At 44.1% G+C, this 24,200-nt stretch overlaps 1 protein-coding gene and 1 pseudogene across 1 annotated transcript in view; both read right to left on the bottom strand.

Annotated features, from left to right (window-relative positions):
* The window catches only part of CNTNAP2 (contactin associated protein 2), a 1,865,599-nt gene that overhangs the window by 16,997 nt on the left and 1,824,402 nt on the right, over window positions 1-24,200 (bottom strand). Inside the window, exon 22 of the mRNA XM_012768220.3 lies at window positions 11,925-12,164. Within this exon, the coding sequence (XP_012623674.2) occupies window positions 11,925-12,164 (240 nt within the window). The remainder of the gene's footprint in view (window positions 1-11,924; window positions 12,165-24,200) is intronic.
* On the bottom strand, window positions 8,214-8,386 carry LOC142873105 (uncharacterized; annotated as a pseudogene).

The raw sequence follows: 24,200 nt of genomic DNA, 5'->3' as shown, positions 1-24,200 counted from the left end.
TTGATATACTCTTTGCAGCTGCACTAGCGCAAGTGAAAATTTCTAATTCCAACCCCAAGACAATGTCTCTCTTCCTCTAAGAAGGCCGACTTCAGAAAACTGAATATAAAAGCCCCATGCTACAGATATTGCCGTTGTCTTTTGAACTGTTCTTTTGAATTAACCTCAGATCTCAAAAGACAACTGGCTTTGCTTGTGGACAGGTGGAAGGGCTAATGGTCACCGATGAGAATCTTGTGAAAACAAATTCGTCTTGATTATTAAACCTTGCTGATGTTTCCCCACAAACAGATTCCTCCCTGGTGCCGGCTCATGTCGTCATGAAGATGATGTGATAAACTTGTAGCACAAGCCATGTGGCTCATAGTTCTTATCATTCGTGTCAACAGAGTGTGAAAGAATATTTAATTGGCTCTAGCAGCCTTGCGGATGATTTATTCCATGTCAAAAAAAAAAAAGAAAATGGAAAAAATAGGGAAAGTGTATTTAGTAGCAGAGATTTCACCAACAGCTATGCAAATTACTTTTCAGATGTCTGCATTATATTTAAAGGATGACAGAAAATAGTAAGACAGTTCAGAATGAGCTGGAATTTTTTGTTTAAGTTGAAAATTTTCATTGAGAGGAAGTGGAAAAAAAAAATCACTGAATGTGGAGTGTGTACATCTAGGTTTTCTACCCGATAATGCTACTCTCTGTATGCTTGTGAGCGAGGTGCTGTCAACAAGGCTGTGCACATTGCTCCACAGTCCCGACTGCACACCAAGAATCGCTCGGGACGGGGACCAGGTGCCAGGATTGCTACGAACTCCCCAGGTGATTCTAACCTGCAGCACGCATTGAACACACCCACTCCCCGCGCATGCGCCGTTCACCAGGGGAATGAATATGTTTTTTCAGTTGTGTTTTACTTTTTTTTTTTTTAAAGCTGTGGCTGGTCATGTCCACTCGGCCTACCACATGCGGCCACTGTCAGGATAAAACATCGTGCACTGAAAGCATGTCAGCCATTGAAGTCTTTACAAATGTAAGTGATCGTCACTTTTATCTGTATCCATTCCAGTTTTCTAAATGTTAAAATTCCCAACTAAATTATTGAAAGCCATTTTTAGCTTTCTTAGGGGGAATTTTCAAAGCAATTCATTCTCATCCTCTAATGTTTAAAATAACTGCAACCCCACATTCAATACGGATATTTAGGTACATTTGCATTTTAATGTAAAGTTGCTTCTAATATTTAAGTCATTCAGGGTTGCTCCCAGACACTTAACGGAATTAAGAATCTGCCAGTCTCTAGACATTTCCAAATAGTTTATGCAAAGCATGTGCAGTCAAAGATCTCAAATGAATGAGGCAATTTGTCATTTGTTATGGATATTTGCGTGGTGACTTTCCTCTGAAAAGCGTGTAGTGATGGGTCAAAAACGTCATCTGGATGTTTCTGCAACTGTAGAGATCACAGGCAAGGACTCAGGTCCCGATTGTCTACCAAAGGGGGAACTGGCATATCTAGGTGGTGACTGACATTCCCTTGGGAGAATTCATACCCAGGAATTCTGACATTACCAACTCATTCAGAAAGACTATTGAGTAAGTAAAAGAAGTGATAGCAGGTCATGTGGAGGGTGTTGTGCTCCCCTGAATGGCCCCATAGCTCAAGGACGCGGTGCTTTTAAGAGAGGCTCTGGGTGATATTGAGGGATGCTCAGAAACGCAGGAGCGCAGTAGGAAGAGTTGGAGTGGGAGAGGGATGGGGGCAGGGACAATGCTGAGCTCAGATCCCTCTCCTTCTCCTGGGCTGCTCACAGCATTCCTGCAGCACGAGAATAAGGCAAAAAAACCAAACGGTGTGACTTGCTGGAGTCAGTGGAGAAGTTGCCATGGCAACACGGAAAGCCGGGCTACCCTGCACTTAGCCAGCCCCACGTGACGGTGGCGAACAGCCGAAATGATGGCCAGGCACAGACCCAGAGAAAACGCACCTCTAAGTGCCCGGGGCGGGTGGGGTGAGAGGTGGGGGGTGGAGGGTTCAAAATCTAGTATAGACAATGAAAGGAGAGATACATGGGCAGAGGAAGATTGGGAATGAAAGAGAAAACCTACAGCAGGGAGAAAACGATGACGTTAGAAATGATCCCAGAGCTAGGTGTTTGTGCCCGTTTTGGTCATTTAGCAGCAGAGTTTCAGAGAGTTAAGTAACCCTGGCTAGGCAAGAACAGGAGCCTTACACGGAGGCAGCCCCTGACGCGCTCTAGAAGGCAGCACATCCGAACAGAGGACGGCTTGCCAGGCGTGCGGCGCTGGATGAGAATCCAACCCAGCGGCCGCTCACTTTGGCCGCTTAAGTGGCCTTTCGCTCTTCGATCACTTCGTTGTGGCTGAGCCCTGGAAGGGCACCGCCCCTACACCCCGCTTTTTGAGAAACACAAGCCTGCCAAGCCTGTTCTATCAGTGAGGTGGGAAGGCTGTGGTAAGTTGAGGCAGTCTCTAAGTTCTTTTCAGGACTCTTAGATAAATGCCACGTGTTCTCACTTATAAGTGGGAGCCAAGGAGATTTGAGAGGGGGAGCGGCATGAAAGATGAGGGGTGTATTAGAATCCTAGGCTTCTCCACTCTGCAGTTCACCCATGTAACAAGCCACTTGTACCCCCTTAATCTACTTAGGGGAAAAGTTCTTGGGGTGCCACAGGAAAAACAGATACCCACATCGAGACTCTACATCTGGAGTGTGCAGCCCTGGGGGTGGGGGTGGGGTGGGCAGCAGAGGTGTGGTCAGAGAGAGGGTCTGGCTTCAAGCCTAGATTTGTTGATTTTGGTTCCCATTCCTATTTAATATTATACAGCCCTCCTCCCCCATGAAAATAGGGGAATGAAACATTCAAGAACAGCAAATACAAAGTTAAAGTAGATAAAAGCAAATAACAGAAAACAGAAAAAAATGATAGAACTGATAAAGCCAAGAGCTGGTTCTTTAGGTTAATTTTTTTTCTAATCAGAAGAGGGAGAAAACATTCGATACAAGAGTGTGAATAAGAGAATGGAAATTAAGTGATTAGGAAAGCTTATTTTGGCTTGGCGCTATGGGTTACCCCTGTAATCCCAGCATTCTGGGAGGCCGAGTCAGGAGCATAGCTTGAACTCAGGAGTTCGAGACCAGTCTAAGAGCAGGACTGTCTCTAGTAAAAATAGAAGAATTAGCCATGCACCGTAGCCCGTGCCTGTAGTCCCAACTACTCGGGAGGCCGAGGCAGAAGGACCGCTTGAGCCCAGGAGTTTGAGGTTGTAGTGAACCAGGCTGACACCACTACACTCTAGCCTGGGTGACAGAGTAAGACAGAGCTTAGTTTTTTAAACTTTATGGAAATGACTTTGAAAACCTAGCTAGGTTAAATGAGTTTCTGGAAAGACAAAGTAACAGAAATTATCCTAGATAAGAAAGAAGATCTAATTAGATTAATTACAAAAGAAATTGAGACCATCGTCAAAGAGCTGCTCCTCCACAAAGCAGTAGGCACAAGGGTTTTGCAGGAGAAATCTAGCAAACAGTGTGGGTAGTGCTCTCTGGCTATATATATCCTTGCCACTCAACGTGGTCCACGAGCCAGCAGCATCAGCATCAGCTGGGAGCTTGTTAGAAATGCAAAATCTACAATTCCATTCCTGACCTACTGCATCTGCATTCACTAATTTCCCCAGGTGAATCTAAGCACATTAAGGTTTGAATGGCACTTATTGGAATCATTTCACAACTTGGAGGTAGAGATGTCCAGCATGGTGTGATTGGGTGTCACAGATAGCTAACTTATGCATAAACTTCCATGTAAAAATTGTAGGCAGTCCCAGTAAAATGATTGGAATTCTAAAATGCACAGGGGAAGAGTAAATGTGCAAAGACAGATACGAAAATTCTCGAATGTTAATAAAAGGGAATAAAAGGGAAATTAGCTCTATGAGATACTAAATGTGATTATAAAAGCTCACTATTATGATCATTACAGTTTGCTCCTACCTCATGGAGAGTCAGGTCACTGTAACAGACCAGAGAGTCCAGAAGTAGACTCAAATGTGAAGGGCAGTGTAGAACATGACATGGGAAGGGGATGGCAGCTCAAGCAGGGGCCCTGGAACAACGGGCAGTCCCTTTGGGAAAAATAAAGTGGGAATCTTACCTTACTCCTTCTACCCAAATATATTTCCAGTGGCGTAAATATGTAGATCTTATAAATAAAACATAAAATTATTAGAAAAAATGTGGAATAATTTTTAAAATAAGCTCTGAATGGAGAAGGCATGATGCAAAACTCAAAAGGCATAAAATGCATTTTACCATGTAAACTTTGGAAACTTTTACATGGGAAAGAAACCCATAAATTCAAAAAGTTGAAATTGAACTGAGAAAACAGTCAAATATGAACTAAAATACTAATTTACTTAATTATATAAAGAACACTCATAAATCAATTAGTTAAATGACCAACAAACCAACAGGAAAGAATATATATAAATAATTATTTGAGCAAAGAATATAAACAGACAGTTCATGGAACAATAGATACAAATGACATATAAACATATACAAAGATACTTAACCACACTCATGATTAATGAAATACAAATGAAAACAAAATTTTATTTTTCAAATAAAACATAATATTTAAAAAATATTATCATACACTTATTTGGTGAGGAAGTGAGGGGAAAGTTACTCTTATGTTGTTGGACTGTCAGTTGGACTTTATCATTGGAGGATGATTTGTAATAACTATCAAAATTAAAAATACCTGACTCAACCAAATCATGTGTACTAAGCAATTTACTATGGAAACACTGTAGAAATAAAAGATGGGAAACAACTAAAATGACGATTCAATCAAAAATCTGAAACTCTGATATCATATTTGACTTGGAATATATAAATGTGCTTGGTGATTTTGCAGGAAAAGCAGAATTTGGATCATTTGCAGGAAAATGCACATTAGCAAATGGGAGATAATACACTTGAATAAACGTGTACCATGTTGGTAACTGAACAGGGGAAAAGACAAATAAGATAATAAAAAGATTAAGCATAAGAGATAAAAATGCATCAATCATGCAATCTTGGCATAAGGTTGAGAAAAGAGATCTGCTCAGAAATAATTAAGATGTAATTATAAGAGCTGGAAAGATTACTTTTAAGTGCTTGCAGGTGGTAAAGAGAACAAACTACCAGCTTGTAATTATGAAGAACACCGAATGGAAACATGCAATTTTTAAATGCTCTTCATACCCATAACTCTTTTGCACATGGAGATATAAAAATATTTTATTATCAGATGGTAGAAAGGAAATTTGGAATATAGACAGAAATCAACTCATTAAAAATCTTAGCAATAGAGGTAAGATGCCTTAAGAAATCAAACTCACTATTTCCAATGGTAAAGTGTGTCACTGCTGAGTGCCTGAGCAGACTGTTCATTCTGGAATCTAACGGGGTTACTACACTGAGTGATCCCAAGTAACACATTCTATATCTAGTTCCTAATTTATCCGGGAGAAGATCTGCATTCCTAGGAGGGCTGGTTTTTCAACCACTCTGCAAACCTGACTGTATCCACTGGACAAGTTTGGCTTTGGGTCCTCAACCCTGGATTCCTCACAACCTCTGACCTTGGATGTGGGCAAAAGGAGAATTGGGTGTCAATTACTTTCCACTCCTCTCATGCCTCTAGATTTTCCACATCCTGCCTACTTCCCGGCGCAGGGCCTTTCAGTATCAGATGCAGGCTAGCTTTAAGGCAGGGAGGCAGATAACTCAAGGTCACACTGAGTCCTATAAATTAAACCGGCAGCAACTTGCAGAGGCTGAGTCCCTGGCTCTTTCTGGGGCGAGATGTACCATATCACATGCCATGCAAGCGGTGCTGAGAATATTACCTGGGCACATTAGAAGTCCTGTAAAATAACAACTAGTTATAATATTGATAATTAGAAGATCCCTCAGGAAATAAAACTTTATATCTTAAAGTACTTTATCTATTTTAATGATAATTTAAAAAAGATCCTAGGGTGTGGCCTTTGGTCTTTTGTATTCTGTATCGGATATCAGGAATGTGATAAAACACCCTAAGGCTCAACACACACGCCTCATAAAACAGCTTGGTGTATAGTTTGGAGTTGTTCCTTAGTGCAGAAATTTATGGGATCAGATTCTTAAATTGATTTTTTTTCCTGGTGTTTGTTTTGTTTTTCTATTTTACAGAATGTGCACTGCCATCTGTAGTTCTCTTCCTGCTGGCAAGCCGCTTCCATTCCAAGCAAATAAGATTCCCCAAATTTGACAAAGAGAGAGAGAGAGAGAAAAAAAAAAAAACCAGATCCCATAATTCTGAGGGGTAAATCACAGCAATTGCCTGGCATTCTGCGACCTTTTCATAAACTACAGCTCAGGGGGAGGGGTTGCTTTCTCTACCTTGTAACTAACTATTGTTCTCAAAAATATTCCTAAGGGCCATATAATGATGTGCTTTAGAAACAGGCTGTACCTATTATTCAAAAGAGTGAAAAACTAGGCAGACAAAAAGCTCGGATGTTTCTAATAGAGCAGAATTGGTTTAAGTCAAGTCAAACCATGATTTGGAAAGATTTTCTTTATCATTTCTCCCTTGTGTGTTCTTAGAGCCCCATGCTGGGCTCTGGGCTTGTCATGATCTTGCCTACTGTTTTCCAAACTCCAGTTACATGGTAACCACCTTTGCATTTTTTCTCTTGCCATATCCATGTAAAACCCAAGTGTTATTTATTTACTTATTTTCACTAGATTGGCTCAAATTTCTTATTTTAGTAAATGCGTTGATAAAATTTTATGTTCCTACTGAGTAACTCTATTGCCTGTCAAGGCTCTAGCCAGAAGCCTGCTCTCTCATCATTACAGGGGGAAACGCAGTTGTGGGAGGGGTGTTAAAAGCCTGTGCCAGAGCTAAATGGAGACTTTCTCTTTGACAAACTCAGAAGGACCGAAAGAGAAACGCACAGGAAATGACTTTCTTAGTGTGTTGTGTAAAGCCATGTCTGTTTGCTTCCCATAAATATTTGGTGACCTTTTATCAAGGCTACCATGTTTTGCTGCTCTAGGAGCCACTGAGTGCCATGCAAATGACATCTATTAGGGTTGTGCAGTGCACAGCTTGACCAGCCGTAAATGTTCCTCATGTTAGAAAACACCAACAGAGCCCAAAGGACATTGGAGAGGTAACAAATAGCTCGATCAGTAGCGTTACAGAAGAGAAACAGTATCTTATCACATGAAGCCAGCATACCTTAGAATACACTTTCTGTTTTTATCATTTGATATGATCTAAGACAGAAGAAAGAAACGCAAGGGAGCAGAAAGATCACAAGACCTATGGGGAGATGTCTTGAATTCTAATTTCCATTCTATCATCAAGTTTCTGCAAAACAAATAAAATATCCTGGTATAGGAATGAAATGAATATCCCTGGTTGATCACCCAGATCCCTGTAACTTTAAGGCTGTACGATTCCCTATTCTTAGCAAGGGGTGTGCTTTATTTTTCAGAAAAGCACAACCCTCGTTTTAAAGCAGCATCTTTTTCTAGTATCTTTCAAAGTAAGCTAGCAGCCAATTCAAAACACTGGATAATAATAATAATGTGATATCTTCCCAGATTTCCCTGGGTCCTGGGATTCAGCACCTTCTACAGTGATGTGCTTCTCTCTGGGATCTACCGCTCACTTGTTTCGAGTCTGCTTTTCCACTTGCAAACAGGCAGATCAGTTCTCCTAAAATTTAGATGAAAATCTCCTCCCTATCTGGGTGAGCTTCCTTGTACAATGGCCAGAGTAGCTCTGTCCTTCTGCAAGCTCATTGCTGCAGCCTTTCTAGTTGTGCTTCCACCACCTAAAAAGCTTCGTTGCTTTTCATAAACTTGTGTGTGTGGGGGCTTTTTTGCATTATTTGGGTAGTTAATTTTTTCTTTTAATATGCACCTTATTTCAAGGGATTTGCCAAGGGGACCCCTCTTTTATTTGGTGAGTGATTCTCAACCTTGTCTACCCACTGGAATCACCTGGGGAGGTTTTACATTTACAGATACCTGCATCCCACCATCCCAGAGTGCCTGATTTAATCGGTCAGGGGTGTAGACTAGACATTGGGATATTTAGATATACACATATATATGTATATATATACATATACACCAAAAAATGGAGACCACTCGGATGGTGTCCTTTCCCTGCTCCTCTCCCGGAGGAAGGGAAGAGATCAATGGTGTCCCATTGGGGAGAGAGCGCTGGGCCCTCCCGGGGGGTTTTTGGTGCTCCATGCGTTTGGAGAAACTTCCCTACAAACAAACTGCGGACACAATCCAGGAAAGTATAATCTTGATATCGGGAATTTAAAAGGCTCCCCAGGTAATTCTGAAGCGCCTCCAAGATTGAGAAGCACTGCGCTAGATTGACCAGCCACAAACGCCCCGCAATCTTTAACGTGCACGTGGTGAGTCACCTGGGAACCCTGCTCAGCTGTAGATGCGGATTCCGCCAGCCTGGGGTGGGGCCCAGCGAGTCTGTCCGTCCAACAGGCTTCCAGGAGAACTGAGGCTGTCGGCCCAGGACCAACTTTCCGAGGCACCCAACGAAGCGATCTACTCCAAATGTCCCCTAATCAAGCCGGGACTGATCAGCTCTCACTCTGTTTTCCTACTGTCCTAACCCTCCACAGAGTCAAGTAGAAATGGCATGTTTGCGTGTGTACTGCTGTTTTGTTTACGACTGATAGCAAGAATTCTTATTCTATTCAAGCATGAAAAGTTATTTGAAAAACGCAAAACCCTCCAATCAGAATTTGGAATGAGGAACCAAGGCTCCCAAAACCCAGAATGCAATTGCTGATGGGTGGATGCGCTTAGAACCCGAGTTGGTATGAAAAGTATTTGCAACTGACGCATCTGTTGGGATTCATGTTATGCCATGAAGGAGAGGTCCAGACCACTCACACCTGCATGAACACACGGACTTTAGCCCTCATTTGTTCTTCTAGAAACCCACGTGTTCTTCGTATAGAGGGCTTTTCTCCATGCCCACTTTACCTACTAAGGTAGGGCTGTGAGACTCTAGCTTTAACCGTTTATTGAGTTCTTTTGTAAGTGCCTGTATACATGTGAATAAAGTTTTCTTCACCTGTTAATCTGTCTTTTATCAGCTTAATTTGCAGGCCTCCCACAACAGCACTTAAGAGGGTAGAGGAAATGTTTCTCCTTCCTGACATGGAGCCACTGGAGGCTGCTATTAAGTAACCTTCTTCCCGCGTGTCTACAGCTGGCCCTGGCCCCTTTCAGCCCCCCACCCCACATTCATGACCCAATTCACCTAAAAGAAAAAAAAGTCAAATCATGTTATTTAAATAAACCTTCTTCTGCCTCATAGTTTGTAAGCTGTTTTTGATCTTAATAGAGTCCCTTAGACAGATACATGTAAGCATTTTGCCAATTATGGAAATGGTTGATACTGTAGGAGGTTGACATTGGAGAAGAACTCTCAGCAGAGTAGAAGTTTTTCTACAAATGGACCTCATGATACATAGTGCAGGCCTGCCATAATACTGTAGTTACAGAATTTTGTTTCTTTTTCTTTTTTTTCTGAGACAGAGTCTCACTTTATTGCCCAGGCTAGAGTGCAGTGGTGGCCTCATAGCTCACTGCAACCTCAAACTCTTGGGCTCAAGTGATCTTCCTGCCTCAGCCTCCCCAGTGGCTTGAGACTACAGGTGTTACCACCACCCACCTCCCCAGCTCATTTTTCTATTTTTTGTAGAGATGGGGGTCTCATTCTTGCTCAGGCTTCTCTTGAATTCCTGGCCTCAAACAATCTTCCCGTCTTGGCCTCCCAAAGTGCTAGGATTACAGACCTGAGCCACCTCGCCTGGCTGGAATCATAGAATTTTGATTTGAACATTGAATGCTAACAGAAATGTTCCCTATTATATGTTGTCATGAATCAATCAAAACAATGAAATTGCCATGCACAAAGCATGATTTTTTAAAGATAAACGAACTAAAACTGTTTGGTTCCTACAACTGTATCTTACAGACCTCAAAAGCAGTTTTTAAAAAATTAAGTCATCATAAATACGGACTCCTATTGGCCCAAGGTAGGATCTAGATGTTTTTGAAATGGATTCCTTGGCCCTGACTGTGCACATGATCCTTGCCTTATGCAGCGAGTGCCTGGCACAGCACGACGACTTGTGCATTTCCAAGATCACTTGTGGTCTTCGTCCACTCTGGCATATGGAGGAATTAGCCTGAGAAATCCCTGATCCTCTGTGGCCCTGCCATACGTCTTTTCTCCTCTCATACTTTCACTCCTACTTTTCTTCTTGCAGCATTAGGAATGCTTTCCTTTGTTCGAGCCAGCCCACGAGGAAAGACCAGCCTGCTGTGTAATCCCAACAACACTGATAAAAGGGAATTCTGTGTAAGGGCCCTTGGCACACAGCGCCCCTCATCGAGTTATAGGAGTCCGTGTGTGCAGAACAAAGAGGATTGTTTAGTCTGTGAATTGGCTGTTCTGACAATGGGGCAATTCTGGCTTCTTCCTAAGCTTCGCCAGGGTTCACGGTGTGATCCTGGCAGGATGACGGTAGCTGTGCTGCAGCTGATAAGTACGGCGTGCGGGCTGGAATGTGATTAAAGAATCAAAGGCGCGCTGTTTATATGATGCGTGCTGTTTATATGAGGTGCCGTTACAAATCAGAAATCTGCTTGTGTGTGTGTGTGTGTGGAGGTCTAGAAGCATGTACTGGATGTTCGAGCATTATAGCAATAGTGTCTAAAAAATTAGACACTATTGTGTCTAATACAATAACCATGATTATTACTAATACGGTTGCAGCTAAACTTGTTAAATGCTTGCTGCATGCCTGTGGTTGTGCTAAGTGATTTAAACACAGCATCTCAGACGGGATTCTATGAGTTAGGTCTTATGGTCTCCATTTTAGAAATGGGGAAACTGAGGAATGCAGTTGCATCTGGGGTGGGAGGCAGTGACGGTGCTGGGGCCCAGGCCTCCCTGCCACGCTGCCTCCTGCCCCATCCCCTTCCTGTTTTTAGCATCGGTGACGTCACATGTTGCTCCGAGCCCCACTGGGTGTTGGACTTGGAGGTCACATGGGGAATGCACCCCACCTCCTCATCGTGCGGGTAAAGGAGCAGAGGCTTACAGAGGTCACCTGACTTGCCCGAGGGCCACCTGGGCAGGGCTTGGAGCAAGGCCTGAGTCTCCCGACAAGCGTTTAGTGGGCTCTCCCCCACGCGGGGTTACGTGGCCACTGGCTTTTCATGCAATTGATTCTGCAGCCATCAGCGACACCCTTTCCTTTACCGTCCTGTGCTTTCAAATGGCACGTCTTGCCACTCCCAGCCGTGGGACTAAGTCCCCACCGGGTTTTGTAAGCTTAACTGCACCTCTTCCAGATCTGGAAGCCTACGGTGTCAGTCATGGATCAGGGCCAGGAGCTGAATCTCCGCGCTGACTGCCTCGGGCAGATCCCTCCTTCTCTCGCTGCAACACAGACCGTGCGTCTACAAGTCAGTGGGAGCCACGGGAGGAAGTGATCGGGTCAGGTCACCCCACAGCCACGCCACCGACGGCGGTGTGGGCATCTCATCCCTGAACTTCAATAAACGAGGAGTCGACAATTCCTACATCCTTTACCTTTGACTTCACGTTTACCTCCGGCCCCGAGTGCTGCTGGCATGCCACGCGCCGCGCAGAGAGCTCGCGTGCCCAGCGCTCCGTGGCTCTTTCTGAGTCCTCCAGCCACGTCACTGGAGAAGTTCTGTTCTCAAACCCATTTTATGGTGGAGGAAACTGAGGTTTAGAGAAATAAAACAAGCTGCCCACGCCGGCTGTGGGCCTTACCTGAGTCCAGGTGATCCAAGTGCCAGGGGTCAGTGGCCGACGACATGGGGGACAGTGTCAGCGGCGAGGCCCCGCAGTTGGACTCCACCAGCGCGCCCTGCGTGTGGACGTGGGCCGAGGCGTTGGTCCGCCTCAGGGCGGCCTTGAGAGGGGCGATCCGGTTGAACTGCACCCGCGAGAGGCAGCCCGTGAATCCCGGGGTGTTGTACTTGTGGATCTCTGGGTCGATCTTCCCTGTTTCTAAAAGAGAAAGAAAGAAAATAGAAACCTTACGCCACGCGCTGTACCCCAGCCGTCCAACACCCTGGTCTTTGCAAGTGCCCAGACCTCACTGCCAGGTTTAAGATGTTACATTGTTTCAGATAAAATATGAATGACTCGTAAGACTTACGGCTGCAGACATCACTTTGAAAGAAGCTTGTGTTACTAGAGAACAGGGATGGATGAGAATAAGACTGCATTTGATCAAACAAAAAACACATTCGTAAAGTACCTTCTGGCTGCTCGAGACATCGCTGAAACTCACAGCACTTGGTTCTGATGGATTTTTCTCCTTGGCTTCTTGGACATGTCCCTGACCCTCTTAACATATTGAACAAGGTCCCCTGCTCAGCCCTCCTGGCAAATTATGGTTCTGTTTTGTACCTCCTTTTTATCTTCCTATTTAGAATTCTTTATTAAAGAAAAGAAGGAAAGCAAGAATTCCTGTAGCCTGAATTTGGGCAGCTCCTTTCTTCAGAATCCAGTCCCCTTTGCGGAATCCCTGCTAGTATCCGACGGAGGTTTTGGAAGTCGAGAAACTTTCCCAACTCAATCACAGACACACACATGCATTTAGGACTCACCACCTCCCCCAGCCTGTAAACTCAACTTCTTCCCAAACTAACCCTCAACTCAGGGGCGCGACGTAACCACTCATTGTTGCACCGGTTAAATCCTCTGGCCCAAGTTTTAGAACCCACCTAACAGAAACTAATGTCGAAGGAGCCCTTAAATGCTTAAGATCCCTCAGCTAGCCGGCCAGGCAGACTGACGCCAGAGCCTTTTAACCATTTTCTGATTTTCTGAGCTGAGAAACAAACCGTGTATCTGGTAAGATGATCAGTCTACGGCTAACCAGGGAAGCAAGTTTGCAAGGGGTTCTGGAATGTCCTCTGGGAATGGTACCACTAGAACTAGGTTTTGAGGATGAAAGGGGAGAGAGAACTCCAGGCTGAGTTTGTTACGGAGTTTGTTATGTTCAGGGAACTATGGGGAGTCAGAGTGGGAAGAGCCTCGAATGCCGAGCTAAGATGCTGCTTTTATTTCAGTGGGAAACTCAAAGACGCTGGAGCTGCAGAGGGCTGTGATGAGAACTGTATTAGAGAGATAATTCTAGCAGCAGTGGTGCGATTGCTCTGAGCAAGTGCTGCATTAGCCCCTCCGGCCCCTGCTAAGGCGAGGATTCTTCTTTATGCCACGGGGGTTCTGCTGTGGACTTGGAGGAAGTGCCTTGCTTTTCGCCAGCATCCTCTCGCACTTGCTTGCCTCTTGCTAAAGCTGTTATAGTACCTATCATGAGTCAGTTTCAGTTCAGTTTCCTCTGCTAGAGATTTGGGTAGGGAACTTCTGACTCTGGCTCCATTTCGGGTGGTCCCTGGTACAGTTTTCTGAACTCTAAGGAGGGCAGGCTTCCTGGCGACACTGCAGAAAACCAACAGGTTCAAAGCCACATCTCTCTGAGGTTTTGCTATTGAACCCAGGGTCCCTGCTTCTTAAGGAGCTGTCTTCCCCTTAGTGACTCCCTCTCAGGTAGCCCCCAGGGAGGGGAGCCTGGGAACTGGGGTTCGGATGGTGGATCAGGGGCAGGGGGAATAGCGAGTGGCAGCAGAGGCTCTCGGGCCCAGGCCTCTGGGCTGCGGGCACTGGTAGAAACGTCAGCTGAGCAGGCAGAGGGTTGGGCTGGACGGCAGGAAGGAGCCCTGGTGGGCGACCTGCTTGCACGCTCCCATTCTCTTTGGGGTGCTTGCACTCTCTTAGCTTTTCTCCTGTGTTTTCTCCCACTGGGGGAAATCCCCAGTGTTTTAACTGTTGTTCCTTTCCTGAATGGTGACTGGCTCACAAAAACAAGGATTCTGATGTCCAGGAGGACAGAACTGATATTTCCAAACCTGGAGAGCACGCCAAATCTAGTTGACGTGCCTCTTTCCTAAAGACTTTTGGCTGGGGCCAAGTCCCCTGGGAGGCCAAGACTGCAACAGATGCTCTTGATTTTTCAGGACCTGATAGTTCCAACTCAGGGCCATGTCATGATAATAATATTGGAACCTCTACTATAAGCCAAGGTCAGTGCATGCCTGGGGTCACTGTGCTTAGTACTTTTTATGCAGAGTCTCATGAAGTCTCCTAACAACCCTCTGAGCTAGAGAGGATTACCCCCACTTCACAGATGAGGAAACTGAGGCTTAGAGAAGTTAAGGCTTTGCCTCCACGAACAAACATTTATGTTTCATTAAAAAAACAGAGAAGTCAGATGGTTTGTATTAGTCTCAATTTCTCCCTGAAAAATAGGCTATATTGTATTGTTTTTTCATATTCAGGTAGATTTCTAGTGAGGGACTCTATAGAAATAGCACAATGAGGTTTTTAGAAAAAATTTAAATGGCTATTAGAACTCCTTTAAGACCATGTTTCATTAGTGCCTGAGCCAATCATTTGGTTTTTATTAAAAACATGGTGAACTGCTGTCAAATCTTTGCCAGCGTCCTTTAAAGCAGGGGGCCCCAACCTACGGTGAGTTGTATAATTATTTCATTATATATAACAATGTAATAATAATAGAAATAAAGTGCACAATATAGATAGTGTGCTTGAATCATCATGAAATTATCCCTACCCTACAACCACCCCACCCTTGTCCAGTGCAAAAATTGTCTTCCATGAAAATGGTCCCTGGTGCCAAAAAGGCTGGGGACTGCTGCTATAAGCACCAGCAAGTTCTATAAATGCTTGTCTGAAATAAGAGACTGTATTTCTTTAGAACATCTACAAAATGATAGCACAGTCATCACTTTAGCACATTTGAGTGTATTATAATCAAATTATGTTAATTTATAAAATTGATTAGACTGGCCTCATACTGAAATCAAATATTAAAAAAAAAGCCTATTTGCCGTAAGAAACTACTTTCTACACGGAGGTGTATTGGCCGAGGCATTATTTGGGGGAAACCTGCTTTAAAAATGCAAATTTTAGACATGCGGTATAATCACTTCTGAAATTAAATTCTCCAGCTGCAATCAGTACTTTAATGTCTCCTATTCATAATGATATGGGTTACAGAAAATAGCCCACTTCAAATACTGACACAATTCCGGGTAAAACCTGAAAATGCAATGCTGAGATGTGACAGCACTTTTAAGGAGACGCGGCAATCACATTTGCAATGCATTAGCAGGCTTCCCTGCGCCGCTGAGTGCCAAGTGACAGGCAGGGGTGTTGTGAGAAATGGAACGAGAAAAGGGCACCTGAGCAAGAAACACGGGGAGAACAAAGCCAGCTCTGCTGAGGACAGAACCGTGCAGGGCTCGTGCACACGCGCCAGTCAGTGACTCTTCCGCCCCTGGGCACGCATTTGGATGCGACTTCGAGAAAGAGATTCCTCATTTTCCTTTGAGACTATCCGAATTCACCTGTCTATTCTTATCGTACATCCCAGGGGATCTACTCATCCGCAGATTTCTGCTGGGTTTTACACTTTTGACTTTCCTATCCTTTTTTTTTTTTTTTTTTTAGGTGGGGAGGGAATGTGATATTATGAAATGCAATTATCACTAGGAACTTATAATAATAATTTTTTACTTTTTAAGAAACAGAGCCAAAAGATCTTAGAATGTCAGTGAGACCTAACTTAAGACCTTTGATAAGTAGGTCTTACTGTGTGCCCCTCTCGGTGCTAGGGGCCGTGGAGGTCACCCCCCTTAGCATCTGTGGGGTCTACGCAGATGGCCACCCCTGGTCCCAGCCCTCACGGAGCTCACCGTCTCTCTGCATGGACTGTAGGTATGACTGGTGCCACAGTGCTGTGTGCCCTTTGGTTCTTTCCATCTGTTCTGGGGTGGAATATGTCCCACTGGCGGCACTTGGGGTGGTTTTAGGTAATTCACAGACGGGGAGATAAATTACATCCAATCAGAAGGTGAGGAAGTTATCCTTCCTCCACTCCCTTGCAATCTTTCCGAGAGTCTTGGGTTGGCTCAGTTTGGGGCTGGGCTGTCGCTGTCACCACACCAGCACTAGCTATTTTCCCTTTTTACAAGGAGAAGGCAGACCGCAGACCTGCATGCTTCAGCAGGCAACAGAACTGGCTTCCATCCCATTTCTATAGCATGCATTTGTGGCACTACTTCCTCGTGACAGCACGCAATATTGCTATTTCCTTTCATGGTGACATGATAGAACTTCTCTTTAACGTAAACTTTTTCCTTGTAACACGTTTAAGTAAAAATGGTGAGTCCATTTAAAGGAAAACATTAAGTAAATAACAGTAAAAGAGGTCCCCAGAAATGGCAAGAAGTTGTGACGTTGGTCCTGATGTGACTCTTCTTTGGGGACCATTGCTGTGGAGGAACTTGCTGCTTTGCCTTAAGAGCTTCCGTTCTGCCCCCATGGAATCCATCCTCCTCCCCTCTCTTCACACTTGGTGCCAGTCACTGTCCTTCACTACATAGCACCAGCGGCCCCCAGTCCTTCAGCAAGATAGCTCTGCGTGGCTTCCTCCTGAATTCTGTTCCGGGCTCTCATGACCTGGACCAGGTGTGTTCCTTCTTTCTTCGGATGGGCCAGTGGGCTGCATTTGTGCTTCCATTACATTTAAAGTTTCCTTGACAGCGGGGACTGAGTGTCACTCTCTTCATGTTCCCCCAAATGTCTAAAGTAATGCATTATACAAAGTAACCACCCAATGACTGCAGGAATGAATATACACATGCTCCTCGACTTATGATTGGATTACATCCTCATAAAACCATCATCGTAAGGTGGAAATATCAGAAGTCAAAAATGCATCTAATATACCTCACCTACTGAACATTATAGCTTAGCCTAGCCTACCCTAAACGTGGTTAGAACACTTACATTAGTCTACAATTAGGCAAAAATCATCTAACACATTTTATAATAAAGCTTTGAAAGTGAAACCAGAATGGTGGTATGGGTACTCAAAGTACAGTTTCTACTGAATGTGTATCGATTTGGAACCATGGTAAAGTTGAAAGATTATAAGTCCGACCGTTGTAATCCAGGGACTGTCCAAACTGAAACCACTTATCAAACAGTCTGCCATTGAGAGTTTGGTTGTGTGGGATGGGACTGAGTATTGTGGAAGTTTAGGCACAATCACAGTTTTCTGTGGTCAGAGTTTGTCAGCTTCATGGGGCAAACTGGTGTAGAATATGGCCTTGAAAGAGGAGGAAGTGGCATAGTTAGATGCAGTAGATCATTGTATGTTATTTCCAGAACTACTGTTACCTGGAAATCTGTCTCTCCCTGAAAACGGGCTCATCTTTTACAACATTGCCGTATTGCTCTGAAACCGACACCAGCTATGAATGCGAATATTCACTGCTATATAAACCCCACAGGCTATATAAACCCTGTGGAACAGTGGTTCTAGGCAGCTGAGGGCATATGTAGGAAGTAGGTTTGAAATCACTGCCTGGGTGAAGTTTTAAATAATTCTTGGAAAATCAGATTGAGATAGGTGAGTAGCCACCCGACCGACGCTTGAAAACAGGCTGGCCAGGTGCTGCCAGCCTGGTGACCGTCACAGGTGTGGCCCCCAGCGTCGGGGCTGAGCACTGGCCTCGATGAGTGCAGCTGGACGTGTGCTAATTAGCCTGGCTACAGTTTACCTTCTGTTCCCATTTGGCCACTGTTGTATGGACAGGAGTCTGAATGGGCCAGTGGAATGAATAAATGGGAAATAAGAACAACAAAACAAAAACCAGCAGCAAAATAAAACCAAAGGAGCCTCCCTCTTCAGTCCTGACGTGATCAAATGCGCGACACCAGGCAGGGCGGGGCAGTGCTGGCGACTCGGCTCAGTGTTGGCCCCTGTGCTCACTCACGGGCTGCAGCTGCTGACCAGTCAGCGGCCCTTCAAAAGGGGCACAACCAGAATCAAATCCATAGACATACCTGATGCATGTAATTACATCCTGTGACATCTTATTAATCCCTTAAAAAAGACACTAATGAAATTTCATTGTATTTATTAGATGCTTTTCTCTCTTACGAAGAAAGGAGGGACTGAAATACGCAGGTGGAATTTAAATAGCTCTCGCCCCACGGCACGTGCTAACTCAGTTACACAGGCAGATGCTGGGAGCAGCAGAATCTGTTCTCCTGCCACTGTCTCTGCTACATTTTCACTTGCAGATATTTTTCTAAGGACTCGTAAAATAAAATTAGATGTTTCTTTCCCCCCAACGACAACAATAAAAAAGCAACATCTTCATACAGCCTACTATGTATGCTACTTTGCAGAAAGGTAAAGTACTACCTTTTATTTGTATCAATTTATTGCAGTTCCTGAGCTTTTAGGGATACTACATAGGTTGAAATTGTTATTCCCACTCCTAAAATCTAGTCTGAGAATAGAAAACGTATTTGGATTTCTGGTTAATCTTATAATTTAGCTGTCATTAAACGGTATCAAAGACATTGATACAAAAGAGAAGATATGATCCCTTAGATGGATGTTTCCAAAACACCAGACATTTGGCATCGTGCAGAACACACACGTGAACGACGGGTTTCCCGTTTTTCCCTGGATGTTTCCAGTTTCCAGACATGAGATAGAAAGCCTGGAAGGTGTCCCTGTCCTGCAGCCTCAGGTGCCACACGTTACATGGTGTGATTTTTCAAGGCTAAGAATAACAGGCTCTGCTGAAAGTGACAAGACCTTTCAGAATAATGGACCCACCTGTCAGTCAAACCAGAGAGCTGCTGATTTACTTCATCAGAAATGTAGATCTGACCTGACTTCTTCGAATGCTGCTAAATGTAAAATTATGTGTCCTCACTCTCGGCTGGTGGAAACAGAACACTGATGTGTGGCCTCAGTTTCCTGTGAGCTGGAAAGGAACAGACCTGCTTCTTACTCGCTGGGGTTTATTCTACCTGTACACTAAAATAAAATCTTAAGCCCCCCACTGACTGAACAGACCCCCCTCTTGGCCGAGGGGACCCCAGAAGAACCCTAACGCTGGGCTGCTGGCCAAGAGAAGGGGGTCAGACATGACTCATCATGCCCCCTCCCTTCTTTGTAACAATAGGTGCTAAATCATGAACAGGCCCAGGCTGTGCAGGACTCGCTTACACCACACCTGCAGGCCATCAATTTACTTAACAGACCACTGGAGTTTCAGCAAATGTCCGGTGGTTGGTCTCTGATGACTTCCTTAAGTTAAAACTTTGCAAGCCTTTAGACAAAGCTTCATTTCTTTAACTGATTACAAATTAGAGAATCTTTAAACCTACCTCTAACCTGTAATCCTCCTCTTTGAGATGTCCTACCTTTTCGGGCCAAGCCAGTGTATACCCTCCACTTGTTGACTTAGGTCCTAAGTGTCATTCCTGTCTCCAAGACTGTATAAATCCAAACTGTAACCCAGCCACTGGGCACATTTCCTCAGGACCTCTTGAGGCCATGTGCTCTGGGCCAGTCACACACATTCTGCTCAGAATAAACCTCTTTAAATTATTTTACAGAGTTTGGGTTTTTTCCCTGTTAACAGACTTTTTGCTTTTGCATTTTAACTTGGTAGCAGCAGAAATAGAATCCTATGTACAAAATTACCAAATTGAAATGTAGTTCAGAAAAATAATTTCTCTGTGTGTGTGACCTGCTTCTGGTAAAATGGTTTTTTTTTGGGCTTTGGAAAGCCATGCTAAACTGTAGCCAACACCATAAAGAGAGTCAGTTTCAGTTTTCAAGTTTTTTCCTTAATTTTTCTCTAAGCCACTGGAAGGTACACCAGCCAAGACTAGCAGAGTCATCTGAAGCTAGCACCCCAGGGAGCAGGGGAATTTGAGACAGTGGGCAAAGGAGGAGAGAAAGATGTTGACCTCATACATTTCACTAGCAGCATAAAGAAATATAAGCTAGGAAAAGAGTGTTAGCAAATTTTTCTATTTCCAGATAATGTCAAATCGAATGATCCAGTACAATAAAAAGTGGTTTCTCTCCTTTGTTCTCACATGTTTGGTATTTCCTACCCCAGGAGGCCTCTAAAGCTAATCTTAGCCAAGAGAAAGAAAAAACCCTTGGAGGACTAACATTGCACGAAAGCGTAAACATAGGCCTAGGAAATGACTTGAGGTAGGGATGGAAAGCAATGGTTTTCCCAGGGCATGAGGTCTGTCAAACACACAGAAAGAGAAGGGGGTGAAATATTTCCAGAAAGTGTACTGGGTGGATCCCCTAATTTGCACTCCATGTGACATAATTAACATAAGAAAGAATTCAAACTGTGGGCCCTTGCCCATATGACATGATGCTCAGAAGACAAAAGCCCAGCTTTGAGGCTGAACTTGCAGCTCCAGTAGATCAGGGGGTAAATTTAAACATCGGCACTGCAGCCATCCCGGATGCTACCAAGGAATGGAGTCCAGAGACAGACTGGGAAGCCTTTGGGTACATAAGTGTGGTTCTTCCCCTCAATGCCTTTCTCTTTGCTATACCTCTAACACCAACTCATTCGTTTTCAGATTGGGGTAATCCCCTACTAGGCTGGGGAACACTGACTGAGGCCATCTAAATTTCAGCAAAGCATTTTATTAAGTCTCTCATGACATGTTCATGGTCAAAGCAGATATATCTAGGCTAATGACAATACGTATGAGTAGTACAGTCACGTCACATAACGATACTTTGGTCAGTGATGGAACACGTGTGTAAGGGTGGTCCCATTAGATTATAAAGGAGTTGAAAAATTTCTATTGCCTAGTACTTACTATACTATACTTTTTAATCATTATTTTACAGTGTATTCCTTCTACTTGTTAAAAAAAAAAGTTAATTGCAAAACAGCTTCAGGCAGGTCCTTTAGAAGGTATTCCAGAAAATGGCATTGTTATCACAGGAGGTGACAGCTCCATGGGTGTTATTGCCCCTGAAGACCTTCCAGTGGGACAAGATGTGGAAGTAGAAGACAGTTATATTGATGATCCTGACCCTGTGTAGGCCTAGTCTAATGTGTGTGTTTATGTGTTAATTTTTAACAAAAAATAAAATAAAAAATGAATTGTAAAAATAGAAAATGTGTATAAAGTATAGAAAGAAAGAAAATATTTTTGTCCAACTGTAAAAGTGTTTTAAGCTAAGTGTTATTATGAAAGATTCAAAGTTTTTAAGAAAATGAAAAATTTATAAAATAAAATAGTTACAGTAAGCTAAGGTTCATTTATTATGCAAGGAAGAAAATATTTTTCTATAAATTTAGTGTAGACTAAGTACACAGTGTTTATAAAGTCTGTAGTAGTGTACAGTAATGTCCTAGGCCTTCACACTCACTCACCACTCACTCACTGACTCACCCAGAGCAACTTCCAATCCTGCAAGCTCCATTCATGGTAAGACTCCTATACAGGTGCGCCATTAAAAAAAAAAACTTTTATACCATATTTTTATTGTACCTTTTCTACGTTTAGATATGTTTAGATACACAAACACCACTCTGTTACAATTGCCTGCAGTATTCAGTACAGTAACACGCGGTGCAGCTTTGTAGCCTAGGAGCAATGGGCTGTACCATGTGGTCTAGGTATGTAGCAGGCTATACCACCTGGGTTTGTGTAAGTGCATTCTATCATGTTCACATAACTACGAAATCACTGAATGACACAGTCTCAGAATGTATCCCTGTCATTAAGTGATGCATGGCAGTATTTTAAAAATAGATTTATCATGAGATGAACAGTGGGTAGAATTTGATAAATGGGTAGAAATTGGCTTCAGTTGGGGGAATTTTCGTGGTAGGATTCCAAACCTGCATTTTATTATTTTATTAATTTGGATAAGGACATCGATGGCAAGTGACCAATGTGTCATGTGTCATTTAGTGAAAAGGGCTGGCTATACATGATGACAGGATCATGAACCAAAAGGACTGTGAGAGGCTAACATGATGGCTTAGATCTAATGAGATAAAGTCTAGCAGAAACTACTACCTAATTTCTACAGTTGGAACACCAGCACACCTCCCCACCCCAAATCACCTTCGTTATCGAATTGTATTCGACGCACCTGATAACTGCACAGACCTACCCCTTTCCTGCCCCCAGGATCAGGGCATTTTAGTTCCTTATACGTAATTTAGGAGTTTAGGAGTTAAGAGTGAGATGCAGTTGAGTCATGAGAAGGATGGAGTCTAGATTCCAATTCAGGAAGGGGTTTCTGAGACTGTCCCCCGTGGTGGTCAGAATAAGCCCAGAGAGGGGTTTAGTCGAGCACAGAGCATCTTGAACAAGACAGCAGTAATGAACTAGCGTGTGTTCAGGGCGCGGCCACCACGCTTGAAACCGTGTTATATGGAGCCAACTTGAAGGCGCTGCAGATGTTTCTCATGGGGAGACGACTAAGGAGGCTCTCGGTCTCAGCTATCAAACACTGGAAAGGCTGTCACAGGGGACCGAGGTTAGACGTGTCCTGGGAGGCTTTGCTCTCGGGCGGTCAACCGGAGCGTGCGTCCAGAAAGGAAATGCGTGCTTGGGTCAGCCATGGCAGGTGGAGGGGGTTGGCCTTATAAGTTAAGGGGGTTGAGCATCCTGGACATCATTCCAGCTTGGGGGTGATGGCAGGGAACAGGTGGGGGTGGGGGACAAGCCACCAAAGGATAAGGCAAGTCCTCAGACCCTGATTCTGGGTGGCACTGTGAGGGAGAGGGAAGGTTTCCTGACTTTGCCCCGGGTGCCAGACCCAGTGCTTTATCTAAATCTCCACAAAAGATCCATGAGGTGGGCTCAGTGACCCTTTGCTGCCTAGAAGAGAAACTGAGTTTGAGGAGTTAAGCCACCTGGCTAAGGTCACTCAGCTGGGAGGTGGGGCAGGGGGGTCACGCCCTGTGTACTGGCCCCAACTCTCCTCTGTGTGGAGGGATTCTGGGTGCTCAGCCTCAGGCTCGAGGCACCTGGAGACCAGAGCTCCCTTTCTGGGACCCAGCCGCCAGGACACCAGGTCACAAAGACTATTGGAACCAGAAACATCTCGGGGAGCCACAGAGCTTTGGAAATGGGCATCTTTATGTCCTCTGCTTCCGTCTAGAGCTGAGATTTCTGAGAGAACCAAAACAGGGGTAGGAAGAGGGTGCCGTGGGTCAGGGACAGGACTAGGACAGGCCGTTCTGAATATATTTCTCCCTTTAGAGTTCGTCGTTTCCACAGACATATTCTTTTTCATCAATTTTTATTTAAATTGTTCTTCCCCCAGATGGGATTTAAAGATAGTCTAGCAAATCTTTATATCTCTTGGGACTTAAACCTTTTCTTCCATAGAATTTTAAACCCTCCAGATAGGAAGCTATGAAACTGAGGGACATTATAATAACCTTTATTTGAAATTAGATTCTAGATGTTCTGATAATTTAGCTGAAAAGTGCTCAAATCAGCTAAAACCTTTAAAAAGACCCCTCAAAAGTTGGAAGACACATCCACATAAAAAGGGCTCAGGCCGGGCGCTGTGGCTCACGCCTGTAATCCTAGCTCTTGGGAGGCCAAGGCGGGCGGATTGCTCAAGGTCAGGAGTTCAAAACCAGCCTGAGCAAGAGCGAGACCCCGTCTCTACTATAAATAGAAAGAAATTAATTGGCCAACTGATATATATATAAAAAATTAGCCGGGCATGGTGGCGCATGCCTGTAGTCCCAGCTACTCGGGAGGCTGAGGCAGAAGGATCACTCAAGCCCAGGAGTTTGAGGTTGCTGTGAGCTAGGCTGACGCCATGGCACTCACTCTAGCCTGGACAACAAAGTGAGACTCTGTCTCAAAAAAAAAAAAAAAAAAAAAAAAAAAGGGCTCAGAGCCTGGCGGGCCAGCCGTGCCCTCTGCTTCTTCCTGGCCATTCTCACCCCTTTTATTTCTGAAACATGAATGTTGTCTCATAGCAAATGTTGCAGAAGTATTAAAAAGAAGAACAGCAACATTTCTCACAAACCTGAGTTGTAGCAGATTTGCTATCAGGTCTTAGTTCCCCTTATGTCTTTTTTTTTTTTTTGAGACAGAGTCTCACTGTGTTGC

The sequence above is a fragment of the Microcebus murinus genome, chromosome 9, assembly GCF_040939455.1.
Source record: "Microcebus murinus isolate Inina chromosome 9, M.murinus_Inina_mat1.0, whole genome shotgun sequence".
Lineage (NCBI taxonomy): Eukaryota > Metazoa > Chordata > Mammalia > Primates > Cheirogaleidae > Microcebus > Microcebus murinus.
Note: the sequence above shows the minus strand (reverse complement) of the source record. Positions and strands in the feature narration are given on the sequence as shown.